This window comes from Trypanosoma brucei, chromosome 8, assembly GCF_000210295.1.
Source record: "Trypanosoma brucei gambiense DAL972 chromosome 8, complete sequence".
In the NCBI taxonomy this organism is placed as follows: domain Eukaryota; phylum Euglenozoa; class Kinetoplastea; order Trypanosomatida; family Trypanosomatidae; genus Trypanosoma; species Trypanosoma brucei.
Genome location: NC_026741.1, coordinates 420167 through 433531, shown reverse-complemented (window position 1 = coordinate 433531; position 13365 = coordinate 420167). Strand labels below are relative to the sequence as shown.

Genomic DNA, 13365 nt, shown 5'->3' with positions numbered 1-13365 from the left:
TTTTTTCATTGATCTCCTGCAGTTTTGCTTTCTTTGTGATATTTACTTTGGGGGGGGGGGTTTGCGGAAACATGTGTAGCACCGGCGAGCCGTTCAATGAACGCGGATTCCTTCTGTCTCTTCGTTTTATCTCCCTTTCCCCTTCACGTATTATTGTAATTATAATATATATATATATATATATTCGCATATAATTGCTGGTGAAGCGACGGGGCACAAGCGATATGTTCCCTTTTCTTTTTTTTTTCCTTTATTAATTTCTCCCCCTCCCCTTCGCTCCCTCTTCAAAATGACTTGACCGAATGCCGTCGTCCTTTCGTTTCCGCTTCTCACAATGGTACCGGTGTGCGGCAGTTGCGTGGCAAAAGGCACGTCATTCTTTCTTTTTTTCTCCTCTTTTTCCCTCTTTCCGGCCACCACCACCGCAGGCGGGGAGGCGAAAAATAACTTAATTAGTAAAGTACAAGGAGGAACTCTTTTATTTGCGTTTGCCCTTGTTTTTTTTCTTTCTTTTCTCTTTCAGTTACTGTTGCTACTGATCTTCTTTAGTGTTCTTTTAAAGCTGTTTGTCCTCTGTCACTTTGCATTAATCTGTCAAACGGAGCATTTGTTTTTTTTTCCTTTCCTCTGTTTTTTTGTTTTGTTCATGTGCTCTTCTCTCTTTTTTTCTTGTTTTTGTCTCTCTATCAAATATTCGTAGCGCCCTGGGGGACCTTCACTCGGTTCCATATTTATTTTTATTTTATTTCCCCCTTTACTTGAGTTGGTTTACTTTTGTTTGCTTTATTTTTGTTAGTTCCATCCCTTCCTTCACCCATCCCCCAAAAGAAAAAAAAAATAATAATAATAATACACACTCGCACACAAAACACACGTACGTACGCATACGCGGCATCATATCAACGCTACTCACAGCTAAACATCGGCTAGTGTTTTAATCGGTGAAGCGCCACACGTTAGCGGGGTGTCAGTGCAAAGAAGGGTAAGTGAGAGGTAACAGGGGGATACATTTATTAATATATTTACTTTTTTACTTATTTATAGAAAAAAAGAAAAAGAAAAAGGAGTGGAGGTGGAGGTGGAAGTGGAAGTGGAAGTGGAGGAGGAAATAAATATAGAAGAAAGGGTTCGATGCATAGTGTAGAGGTGATGGGGTTGTTCATCCAGCGGCAGCGGCGATGGGGCATACGGGGTTTGTTTTTCCACGCGCCACGCGTCGACAGCCGTCGTTTCATCCATTTAGGTTGTTCACAAAACGCGTTACTGCGCCCATCGATCGCACCATTTGCCACAAACTCGTTCCCCTTAACACATCAGAAGCAGCATCAGCATCATTCACAGACACAGTCACAGTATCAACCACATCATTACCATCACAAACAGCAGCATCACCATTCGCAAACGCAACATCAAACACATCAGCATCAGCATCAACACTCAAAACAACAGCAACAACAGCAACAGCAACTAGGACGTTTCAGTGTGTTACGCCCATTCCGTAGCGGATGGAACCGATTTTGCTCCCAGTGCCGCGGGAGAAAGTGTTTGATTGTGGCAGCAGCGTGTATTTTGGGGTGTTGTAGTTATGTGGTATTGTGTCTCGCTTTGTGGTGGCGGCAGCAGGAGGCGGTGGGACGTCTCTTCAGCCCACTGGAGGAGCACCCACTTGAAGAATGGTCCCTCGTGGAGCCAACACTTCGTGAAGGGGACATCATCCTCATGATGGGAACTGGAGAAATCAGCTCGAAGATAACTGCTGCACAGTATGTCTACAGTGGTATGCGTGCCGCAGCATTGCGATACTCGCATGTAGCTGTTGTAGTGGAGCCTGCGCATTTTGACCGGTTGCGCTCGAGGCGAACAAGCTTTGCGTATGACATCCGTAACAACAGTGATAATGGTAGCAGCAGGAGTAACAATAATAGTGTTGATGGCAACATTGCTGACAGCGTAAAAGCGGAGTACGGTGGTATGTTGTTGACTAGGCCTCTCTCAGCAGGAATCATGGGTGAAGGACAGTCACTGTTTGAGCGACGACCGAGGCGTGGGGCGGTTATTATGGAGGCCATTGACAACATTGATGTCAATGCGCCTGATGTTAATGGTCACGTGCGACACAATTGTGTTCAGCTGGTAGAAGCGAGTCGTCGTCTCTTTGGGCGGCACGACGAGAAGTGGTGCTACCGCCGTTTTGCCGTGCGCCGATTGAAAGGTTTTGAGTGGACTCCGCAACGCAAGCGCCTTCTCCGTGAGTTTATCAACGAAAACGTTGGGCGCCCTCTGGACACGAATTCCGCCCTGATGCTTAGTTACATTCACCCGCGGCTTTATGAATGGGTGGGTGGGCGGCCACATGGAAATGAAATTAGCTGCGGTGAATTAATTGTGGATCTCTACAAGCATTGTGGAGTGATACGACGGAGAGAGCGGCCAATAACCAACAGTGGGGTCATGACAAGCGGTTTGTTATCACCAACACCGGTAACGTCGGCAGTAGCATTAACAACAAGTTTGGAAGATGGAGTTGAAGGTAATAAAGAAAGGGAAAAAGAGTGTGTGGAGGAATATTACGCCAGACCAAGCATTCAAACAGCACCGTATCAATTTGCAGAGGGAGAAGAGGTTGGGGTGCTGGACTTTGCGGAGGGAATTTCTTTGGGACCGGAGGTGCGTATGTGCCATCCATACGCAACACAGCAGTCCTGATCGTGGAAAAAAAAAAAGAGAGAAACCAAGAGATCAGAAGGAAGGAAATATATATATATATATATATATATTATGAACAATAGATTTTTTTGTTATATTTTACTATTATCATTATTACTATTACTACTATCCATGATCTTCGAGTTTTTTTTTTTGATTCTAATTTACTCCACGATATTTAACTCCTTTTTGTTTAATTAGCGTTGTTGGATTGGTGTTTTCTGTTCCGAGAGACCAGTTTCCCCTGTTGTTTTATTACTATTATTGTTATTATTGTTGTTTGTTTGGTCTCTTGTTTTCTGTTCATCTCATGATTATCGGAGTGGGTGAATGAAGAGGCTCACAACACGGCTCTTTTTTTTTTTTTCGTCACTTTTTAATTTTTTTTTTCTTATCTTTTTCAAACGTTGGAGCGGAAGGTAGTTTGTTGTCCTTTTTTTTTTTTTACTTTTGTTATTCAATTATTTACGCAACTTCGTCCCTGATGAAGTGGGGGATGAGTTGCGCGTTGGGTACTGATCCATTTACTTCACACTATGCAACATCGCTGTCAATTCATCATTTAAAAATAACAAAAATAAAATAAAGAGAAAAATATATGTCACATATGTGAGAGAAAACAAACGAAGGGAATTCCGCGATGCGTTTCGCGTGGAAGATGGCGGCAGGTCAAAAAATTAAAAAAAGAGAAAAAAATGACAGGGAAGGCGTAATCCTTAAATGTGCAGCGATTATCCAAATATTTCTTTTTAGGGCCATTTACTGTTTGATAAGTTTGTTCATTGTGTGTTCCTCCACCTGTGGTGTAATTTCCGTAAGGCAAAATAATAAAATAAAATAAAAAAGAAGAAAAATGCGTTGATGATCGGAGAAGTAAAGAAGGGGAGAGAAACGACAACAACAACAACAACAACAGTCAAAGAAAAGGGGTCAAGAAGTAAACGAAAAAGAAAGAAAAACCGGAGTGAAACGTTGAAATGTTAAGGAAAAATGCAACAAAAGGGTAACAAAGAAGGCGGCAGGTCAACAAAAAGAAAAAAATTGACAGGAAAGGCATACAGCTAAGGCAACGTCAAGGGTGGGCACTTGCATAAAGAATTGTTTTAATTTAAGAGAGTAAAGTCACAAAGCGACAGAAAGTTTGTGAGCATACGGAAGGGAACTTGTCGAAAGTGTGGTGGAATTTTGCATCAGCCACATATCTGCGATGTGAAATTATGGGAGGAAAAGGAGATAAAAACAAAAAAAATGCTTTTAAAACACTTGATGAAGCTACGTGGAGGAACAAAAAAACAAAAAAGACGCAGAGAGAGAGAGAGAGAGAGAGAGAGAGAGAGAGAGAGAGAGGGAAAAAAGGTTTTTTACCAGCGAAAGGTGGATTGCCTAACATACATACATATATATATATATATACTCGTGTTCTTTTTTTTTTTTTTTGCTGTTCTCGTTGGTTCTTGCTTTGTGTGTATGATCTGTTTACATCACTACGCGCTGATCTGAGTGCCCATCATTGACATTTTTGTTCCTCAATTACCCGCTTCATCCGTTTTCATTTATTTGCGTTTGTAATGCATCTTAGTGGGTAATAGGACGGTGTGGAAAAGGTGTTATGATAAACAGTGCTGTATTTGTTTCCTCTTTCATCTCTTAATGGGATATTCCTCTCCTTTCTTATCGTGAAGTGCGCTGTTCATCCTTCATCAGTTGTGCCTTTCATTGTTTCTTTTTCTTCTTTTCTGTTTTATGTTTTGTGTTTTATATTTTATGTTTTTTATTTTTCCTGCTTCTTTCCTTTTTTTTTTTTTTGGCCCGTCTCCCAATTGACATGTGTGTGTTTTTTTTTCTTTTTTTTTCTTCGCACGACTATACGCAGTTGTACTTATGCACTTATATTTTAGCAGTGTCGCTGGCTCCCTTAGTTCTCCATTAATGTTTTTTTTTTAAAAAAAAAAAGGTGGCTTCACAAATAGGGAGATGTGAAATAATGAGGTGGTGCGGAATAAATAGATAAATGTGTGGTTAAGAAAAGGAAAGGGAAGAAGAGGACGAGTGGTGGGTTGAAAAGTTTGAGATTAGTCTGGGAAGGAAAATAAAAATAATTTTTTTTTTGTAAAAAAAAAAAAAGAAGGATGGAGGAGCGAATGATTTACACATTTTTCATTGTCTCCTTGCCTTTCTTTTTTTTTTTCGTGTGGCTTTTTGTGTGTTTGTGTGTTTATTTGTTTAATCACTCCCATAGCGCAATCTGAGCTGCTCTTTACATCCCGCTACGTGAGTAGCGACAAAAGCGCATGTGTCGGCATGCCTTTAGAGAAGCATTTCCCATTTTGTTATTGTGTTTACTTTGTTGCCCTTCCTAAATCAGAGTTCCTCAAATTTTGTTCACATGCGCCACTCGCGTTCGTGGTTCTGCCTCACAACATCCCTTTATTTTTTTAAAAAAAAAAAAGATGTTTCGTGTTTTAGTGATGATGTGTTTGAACACAACAGTGCTTCATTTAAATGCCACTGCAGCTTGACTGAATATACGGATTTTTTTTTGTTCACCTCTTTCATCCCTTGTTGTCATTATTGTTTTTTAATGTGGACCCTTCAACACAGATCGTGGCACATTGTGTTCAAACACATACACCGCAAAAAATAATAATAATAATAATAATAATACAGTTCTAGTCTTGAAACTCGGATATTTTTCTTACAAATAGCGTCGTACGTGGTTGACGAAGTACTAGTGCAAACTCTCGTGTAATTAGAGGGGAGGGGAAATTAGCATTGAAAAAAAAAAAAGAAGAATTATATAAAAGTAAAGGCAAGAAGTCAATTCAGCAGCAACGTTGGCAGCCGAGCGGTAATCCACTGGAAGGAACTGTCTCGTGAGAATGTCATCCCCCGCTCCATCAACATCCCACAACGCCGCCAACTCCACACAGGCCTTCAGTCTCAAAACACGACGACCAATTGATGAGGATGATTTGCTTACAGCTGAGGATCGTGAGGCCAAAAGTACGGTTGAAAAGTTGGACTGTGCGACACGGCGCCGGGCTTGTAAGAACTGCACCTGCGGCCGAGCCGAGTTGGAGCGGCAGTTGGAGGCCGGTGGAAGTCAAGTGATGGGCGCCATGCCACCAGGAGGCTGCGGGAACTGCGCGAAGGGGGATGCCTTTCGTTGCGCTGGCTGCCCGTACCTCGGTATGCCTGCCTTTGATAACGCAGTTGACGGGAAAGTGAAGTTGGATCTTACTGATGATATCTAAATGAGATTTGGAGTATGTGTGGCTGAGGGAGAGGGGAAAGATAAGAAAAAAAAGGAGCTAGAAAATGGTGGAACGTAATACATATATATATATATATATATAAACATATGTGGGTGTTTCGTGTGTGCCCGTCCTCACCTATTTTCTCCCTTTCTATCCCCTTATTTATTTATCCACTTTGTTTTCCGGCGTTGCCTGTCCAACTCCGCTGAAGGAAAAGGGAAAGACGATGAAATAAGCGCAGGTGCTACGTTTACGTATGCAAAGTGTGACGACGCCAACCAATCCGATCCCTATTTAAGGTAGCCGGCACAGGCAGACAGTTCACGGTGAAGGGAACACTCAGCGCATTATGTGACCGCTGCTCTACGCCGTGGTGGGCCTTCTTTTCCGTTTCGTGCGGAAACTTTCATTTCCTGAAATTTATTATATTGTTTCTCCTTCACTTCGTTTTTTGCTGTTTTGTTCCTTGTATGGATGGATGATCTTATAAATACGCACAGCCAAAGAAAAGCACCGCCCGGGTTTAAGTGGGTGAACCAAACCTAGGCTGAGTAACGGGTGTAGTGGGAAATAAGCTTAGGGTAAATTGTCATCGTCGGGCACAACACTACTAACTTTAAGTCCTGTATTGTTGTTATTGTTGTTGTTTACTGGGATGCGCCGAGGTTTCTTTCTTCGTGCCCGCCCAGACTTTGTGGCGGCGCTTCTCACGCAGGGGCGGTTGGTAGATGTCCTGCTTTTCCAGCACTTCGGCGCGGAGCCGGCCATCACCGATACCAATGATAACAATGGCATTGGGCCCGCAGCAACAAAAAAAGATGATAATACAGATGGCGTCAAGGTTAACGCTAGCGATGTAGAAAAATCCTCAGGGAAGGCGGCTGAGCTTACCACTGCAAAGTCTCCGGTTACAGCGCCATCGCAGCGGTCGCTCCTGCGCGAGAGGTGTGACGCCGTGCGTACCGCAACAAAGCGGTCTGCACATCCCGTGATGTGGCCTGTTGATGCTGGCACAGCCGCCACTGAATGGCGCGCCCCACCAAATTCACTGGACCACGTCCGCGTGGCCCTCGGCAGCGATGGATCTAATGAACTGGGCCGCAAAGTGGTGCTGCACGGCTCGTTTATCGCCATTGCCGCACCTGGCTCAATACCCAAAACCATGCAACTCCTCGCCTCTCAGGAGTGCGGAAAGGAAGATCAGGTGAAGGGCACGGCAAGCAACCGCGAACCGCTACTTTTGTCGCTCCCAATGCAGCAGGCAGGCGGACATATCAGTGTTAGCCCTGCAACTGGCGGACTGTGCACTGTAACATTGAGTGGTGCTGAGGCGGCAATAGTCTCCAACTCAGCTGCCGCTGTGGACGCCTTCACGGCAGAACACAACCTTCTCGCGGCGGCCGCCAGCAGTGGGATGATAGACCGGCTGCTAGAGATATGTGCTCTGCATGCTACCCACGCAGTGCGTCACGACGCCTTACTTATACGCAACCCGTTCGTACAGAAGGCTTTGGCGGCCATGGCTTGCAGCCGCTATGGCATAGACGCTCTGACATCCTTTGTAGTAGGTTGCAGTGCGGATGACCCAAGCCAACTGGCAAAGGACACAAATCCTGTCGACAGTAAAGAGAATGAGGTGGGCGACGCACGACATCCACCGTTGGCAGAATGTGTTGCTGTCAGCACGTACGCCGGCCAGGCGCTTGCAACGGCTCTCCAGCTGACACGTGAGGTAATTAACGGCGTACTACAGCTGGACCCACAGGGCAGTGTGCCGCATGCCTCTAAACCAGACCGACTTATAGACTATGCGTATGCTGTGCGGATGCTGCGTGACGAATCTCAGATACTTGCAGCTCTCTCGTTTCGTGGCAGCTTACAGCACCAGAGATACATCGCACCGTTACTTTTGCATACTGAAAGTGGTCTGCAGGGCGCTGCCGGGTCGGTTAGCAAAGGCATCGGGTCTTCGCTTTTCATGCGCGCGATAAGCGCGCCGTCAGACGTCCCGCGGCTCGTTTCGCCTCATGTGTACCTCCGTCTAAGCGCCAACGAGCTGGAGGGGGATGTTGCGACCTTTTTGAAGCTCCTTCGAGAGGGGGAGCGCCGTCGCGATGCGGCGTTCATACGCACTACCGCTCAGTACGTCGCCGAGGTGTTCGCGAGTGTAGCGGTTCTGTACCGCGCTACGGCAGCCCTCACACGAACAGGGAATAATGCCCCACGTGACTGGTTGCTCGCACAAGCCTTCTGTGGAGAGTCTGCGGTTTGCAGGGCAGCACTGCTGCGAAACTTCGAGATGTCGAAGGCAGCACGCACAGCGTTGCTGTCAGCTGGAAACAACAGCGGCACAATTCATCCAGTGGAGTTGATGAATGCCCAACCCGTGCGGAAGATGGCGAAGACTCCCACACACTAGCAAACGATGGTAACAACATTTATATCAGCTGGAGCATCTACCGCTGGTGTTGATGGGGAAGTAAGAGAAAATAATAATAATCGTAATAGCGAAGAAGAGGTGGGTTGTAGTGACGGATGTTTAGGGTAAACAGGTAAGAGAGCTGGAATCGGCGAAGGGTGAAAAAATAATAATAATAATATTATTATTATTATTATTTTTTTGAACTCAATGCGTGACGCCGCTGGTCTACGGCCTCGCCCCTGTTATGTGGCAGAGCCTCTACTGGGTGAAAGCAGCTGGGGGAAGGTGCGGAGGAGTGGAGGGGTGGGAAGCACCGTAGTTCTGAGACTGTATTTTCTGCTGCCCACCGCTGTTACTGGAACGTGATGGCTTCTCTTTTTGTTTTTTTGCTTCTGCGCTTTGGTCACTTCCTTCGCTGCTCAATCGCCTCCATGGGTGCTTATAACACGTGTCACCGTACTAAGCTCTGATAAGCAGGGGAGGTGTTTGGGGGGAGTGGGGGCGAACATATTGTTCGCCTGTGTTTTTATGGTTTTACCGTCTGCTAGACGGGCCAAGATGTTTGTTGTTGTGCACTGCGGCCACTCTACCTTTTCACGATATACATTTTCACATACGTTCATATATGGATATATATTTCCCAAACAAAACTAAAAAATACATATATGAATTTCCTCACGAGCGCCCCGCGTGGTTGGCAGGATGAAACGGCAGGAAGTATCGTTTTGTATATTGCCAGTGAAACGGGGTGGAGACAAAGTTTAAATAAGAAAGTGGTCGGAGCGGTTGACCGCGCAGAAACATGCGCCGTTGTTTTGTAACGTGAAGCTGAGATGTGACACAACATACACTATTTGTGAGAATGGACACGTGCTGCAGTGTCCCCCTTCTAACACTACCACCTCTCGCCCACGTAAAATACCTTTATAAATAAATATATTATATATATAAATATATATATATATATATATATATATACGTATATGTGTGTATGCGGGTCCGACTGTGTAACGCCCATGAAGCGGGACACCAAAGGTAAGTTGTCTTATGACATGGAACCGGCAGAGCATCGCTTGTCTTCCTCGCGCTCGTCGTCCTGTAATGTGGTAATGACAGCTGCTGATGAACTCGCCATGCAAATAAACGACTGTCGAAGCCTTTTCCCGTGTATCGATGCGGGGAGTGCTGTGGCTTCGATTAGGTCCACATCCCCAAGTGGGCGCACGGTTGTTGCCAGAGTGCCATGGACGAAAAGCACAGGCACAACGCAAACCCCAGCACCAGAACCAACACGATGTGCAGTGGAGGTGCGATTTGGTTACGCCGAGGGATTTGTCTGCGACGAAAAGGTGTATGAGGCGCTACTCCCGCTGTTGCTGGAAAATGGCCTGCAGGGCGCTGTCTGCGTGGTAGACTCGAATGTCAGCGACTCGTGAAGAAGAACGGCAACAGCAAGGACAAGGGCCAGCGAGGGTGGCGGTGAAGTTTTGGACCGTGCACGAGTATGAGTTGCTGAACTGGCGCATGGGGATGTGCTAAAGGATTGTCGTATTGATAGGTGGACGACCAGACCGGGTAAACTAACGAGACAACGGAGTTGTTTCGGATAGTGTTCTTCCTCCTGCTGTCGTGCCGTTGGAAACTGTCTTTATTTTGTGTTCCCTCTGTCCCCTCTCCCATTTAACGTGCAGTTTCTTCTCTTAGTATCTTACGGCTCTCCACCGCTGAACTCTCGTCTGCAAAGAAGTTGTCAACCGGGGGAAGGTCATCTGTTGTAGTGCGTTTGACAGTAGTGCGTCGCGACCTTGGTGAAAAGGGAACAATGTTCTTTCTTCTCGCTTACGCACTTGTGTTTGGTACGTCGCTGCTTCTGGCCTTTCGTCTCTTCAGCCTGAGTGGTTCTGTGCAGACTTCTACTTGCCATTCTAATGGCACTCTTTTCCACGCGCTTGACAACAAGGTCACTGTGGGGGGAAGAACGAGGGGCGCCAGCAGTGTTGTTACTGATGGTCCGCAGGCAGAGATGTTGCGTTTCCTTGGAGAAACGTGCTGCACACTTCCTGCGCGTGGTAAAGATCTGCGGGTGTTGGCCGGCCCGAAGCAATTCTTTAGTGAGCTGCTGCGACAAATCAGTGCAGCCCAACATCGTATTGTTTTGTCTGCGCTGTATATTGGCGATGGTCCGCTCGCCCGACAGCTTGTCACTGCGCTGAGAAACCGGGTGTCGAAGGCTCGTAGCGACAGAAAGGCACTCGATGTGTGCATTCTTCTGGACTACAATCGGATGCACGTTCGGCAAAACCTAAAGACTGTAGCAGAACTGCTAAACCTCCAATCTGAGGCGGCGTCCCCTGGTGCAGACTCTGCTGTGAACGTGCGACTCTTTCTGTTCCAATCGCCGTGTCGCTGGAATTGGCTCGTGGCCCCATTCGGCAGGGCTCGTGAGGCGCTTGGGGTACAACACACCAAAATATTCTGCTTCGACAACTGCCAGACGATTCTCACCGGGGCGAACCTTTCCGACGACTATTTCGACACCCGCGTTGACCGCTATTTGGCTGTGCACGACAACCCTCACGTCGCTGCGTGGTTCAGTGGTCTCGTTGACGCTCTTTGTGCTTTATCGTATCCAGTTGGAATCCACAAGGAGTGTAACACGAATGCGGGTTCTGCGACCGTTGCGGGTTGTGGTGGTACGAAGAAATGGGGACAGAATGCGAATTCGAGTAGTGGGGAGTTCGTGGTGCATGCGGGGAGTAACCTTACCATCTTTCCTAATATGGCAGGCGTGGATCCATCGACGCAGTGGTACGAATTCTGTGAAGTAGCTGAGAGGAGGTTGCGGGACTTCGCAAATAGTTCCGGGGCTGTAGCAGCGGAAGCGTGGCAAGTGGAGCAGCACCCAGAGATGGAAGATGAAGCGACGGGACACTACGATACTCTTCTCTTCCCGACCATGCAGTGTGCACGCGCCAACATTTTTCACGATTCCTTCATCGTGCAAATGTTACTGAGGATGGCACCACGGTCGACGCACATCTACTTGGCCTCACCTTATCTTAATATGTATGGACACTTTGTCGATGAGTTACTTGCCAGCAGTAGCCCGTACGATTTCATAACTGCTAGCGTCAGTACAAATGGATGGTACGGTTCGAAAGGCTTCGCTCGGTACATACCTTACTTCTACCTGCAGTTGCAGCGAGCCTTCCGTTACTTAATGAAGGAATACAAGTGTGCACACCGTATCCGCTTGCACGAGTTCAGTGCGGAGGGAAAGACATACCACGCGAAAGGACTTTGGTTCACGAAGGATCAGAAACAAGGTGGTGCCCCGGTGGGAGGAGTGGGAATTAGCAGCGCTCGCGCTAGTGGCACAAACAATAATAATGTCGTTAACTGCGAAGAAACGTGGGATCATGTAGGAGAGCCATATTTGGTATCTTACGGCAGTACAAATTACGGGTCCCGCTCCGTCCACAGAGATGTGGAGGTGGAGGTGTTTTTGTACACAACAAACGAGGGGCTTCGAGGCGCTCTGCGGCAGGATCTCATTTCTCTTCTTCAAGAGTCGACATCTGTGTCGGATGAGCGATTTGTCGGTAACGGCGAGGGTCGTTTTCAGCCTCTGGTTTCGCTTATGGCACAAATGGGGCAGGACCTTTTGTAGCACTTGTTACAGCAGACTTTTTCTCCCCATCCACCCCCACATACACACACACTGCTTTACTTCACAGATGCTCTTGTAATCTCTATTCTTTTTTTTAAATTTTTCATTTTCGTTCCGTTGAGAATTCTTGGCGCTTTTTTTTTTTCCAGTGGATGGGGGCTTCACCAAAGAAGACATCATGGGGCCGCGAAAGCGCAGAACGGTGAAGGCGAATTGATTTAAGGTAAGCAAAGGGGTGAGAGCGAAGAAAAGAAACGAGGTGCAGGAGAGGGTCCATTCCCATGTTTATGGAGACTGGCACTTATCGCTTGCAAGCGCGGGGAATCTCCATTACTCTAAATGAATGGTATGGGAACGCATTTCCGCGGATGTTTGATATGTTACCCTGTTTCCCATTCCACATTGTTCCCTTTACCACGAGCTTTGTTTTACTTTGTCTGTACCTCACTATCGTTATTGTCATCGTTGTTAGCCTCGCTGGCATTTTCGCCTGCGTCCCGCAGATCTGCCATTGTGGTCCCATGTGGTGGTGCGTTTTTTTATCGTTGTGTGTTTATTCAAATATATTAAATGGGTGCATGTACGTATTCATATGCACAGCCGTGCAGGGTGTATAAACGTAGAGAGGGATGGCGTAGCGGGTAAGACTCCCTCTTTTTTTTTTTGTGTGTGTCTGTGTTTGTTCGTCATGTTGGCGTTGCAGCGTTCAAATAGGGGGGGGGAGGTGAGTAAGCTTAATTTCAAAACTCCTAGTTTTCTTTGAATCGCCATAGTCCAAATACGCCCACGCATTCGCGTAGCATATGCGAGTTGGTTTGTCCTTTGTTAGGGCCCAAACCTTGAGATACGTCAGGGCCTTGCGGGTCGCGCAGTGTATGGATGCGACGACATTTACCAACCCTGCATGCGCTTAGGATTGCTTCCCTTCTTTCACAATTCTTTGTTATTTGTACCCCTGCATACTCAATATTTGTTGATTTGACTACCTTACTTCCAATTTCACATTTTCTGGCTCCCTGACGTGCTTTGAAGGAATTACATTAGTTAGCATTTACTATCATTGTGTGCAGCCACCTACCCTTCCATTCTCTTTGGCCGATTGATCGGTTGCCGCGAGCTTATTTTCTCATTCCGTTCTCACGGGGGCTACGCAAGCAGCACCAGTCAAATATAGCACAGCTAAACGGAGGGGTAATAGTGGTCGTGACCGTGTAGTTTCAACACTCCTCGCAACGCGCGTACACACATTTATACATTCGTTTACTATTTTCCACAGCCTTATACCTACGGCGGGGGGGGGAAGTGTTGGT

At 46.6% G+C, this 13365-nt stretch overlaps 8 protein-coding genes across 8 annotated transcripts; all 8 read left to right on the top strand.

Annotated features, from left to right (window-relative positions):
- Positions 1 to 334: 334 nt before the first annotated feature.
- On the top strand, positions 335 to 700 carry TbgDal_VIII1400 (hypothetical protein, unlikely; the record flags this gene model as incomplete). Its single annotated transcript, XM_011777165.1, has 1 exon — positions 335 to 700. One exon carries the CDS (start codon positions 335 to 337, stop codon positions 698 to 700), a length of 366 nt encoding a protein of 121 aa, XP_011775467.1.
- A 431-nt stretch (positions 701 to 1131) lies between these two features.
- On the top strand, positions 1132 to 2706 carry TbgDal_VIII1390 (hypothetical protein, conserved; the record flags this gene model as incomplete). Its single annotated transcript, XM_011777164.1, has 1 exon — positions 1132 to 2706. The coding sequence occupies one exon, from the start codon at positions 1132 to 1134 to the stop codon at positions 2704 to 2706; it is 1575 nt and encodes a 524-aa protein (XP_011775466.1).
- A 2129-nt stretch (positions 2707 to 4835) lies between these two features.
- On the top strand, positions 4836 to 4955 carry TbgDal_VIII1380 (hypothetical protein, unlikely; the record flags this gene model as incomplete). Its single annotated transcript, XM_011777163.1, has 1 exon — positions 4836 to 4955. One exon carries the CDS (start codon positions 4836 to 4838, stop codon positions 4953 to 4955), a length of 120 nt encoding a protein of 39 aa, XP_011775465.1.
- Positions 4956 to 5585: 630 nt separating this feature from the next.
- TbgDal_VIII1370 (hypothetical protein, conserved) lies at positions 5586 to 5960 on the top strand (the record flags this gene model as incomplete). The annotated part of the gene is made up of 1 exon (XM_011777162.1): positions 5586 to 5960. One exon carries the CDS (start codon positions 5586 to 5588, stop codon positions 5958 to 5960), a length of 375 nt encoding a protein of 124 aa, XP_011775464.1.
- Positions 5961 to 6618: 658 nt separating this feature from the next.
- On the top strand, positions 6619 to 8382 carry TbgDal_VIII1360 (hypothetical protein, conserved; the record flags this gene model as incomplete). Its single annotated transcript, XM_011777161.1, has 1 exon — positions 6619 to 8382. One exon carries the CDS (start codon positions 6619 to 6621, stop codon positions 8380 to 8382), a length of 1764 nt encoding a protein of 587 aa, XP_011775463.1.
- A 986-nt stretch (positions 8383 to 9368) lies between these two features.
- Positions 9369 to 9821, top strand: TbgDal_VIII1350 (hypothetical protein, conserved; the record flags this gene model as incomplete). The annotated part of the gene is made up of 1 exon (XM_011777160.1): positions 9369 to 9821. The coding sequence occupies one exon, from the start codon at positions 9369 to 9371 to the stop codon at positions 9819 to 9821; it is 453 nt and encodes a 150-aa protein (XP_011775462.1).
- A 386-nt stretch (positions 9822 to 10207) lies between these two features.
- Positions 10208 to 12055, top strand: TbgDal_VIII1340 (phosphatidylglycerophosphate synthase-like protein, putative; the record flags this gene model as incomplete). Its single annotated transcript, XM_011777159.1, has 1 exon — positions 10208 to 12055. One exon carries the CDS (start codon positions 10208 to 10210, stop codon positions 12053 to 12055), a length of 1848 nt encoding a protein of 615 aa, XP_011775461.1.
- Positions 12056 to 12336: 281 nt separating this feature from the next.
- Positions 12337 to 12672, top strand: TbgDal_VIII1330 (hypothetical protein, unlikely; the record flags this gene model as incomplete). The annotated part of the gene is made up of 1 exon (XM_011777158.1): positions 12337 to 12672. One exon carries the CDS (start codon positions 12337 to 12339, stop codon positions 12670 to 12672), a length of 336 nt encoding a protein of 111 aa, XP_011775460.1.
- Positions 12673 to 13365: the final 693 nt, after the last annotated feature.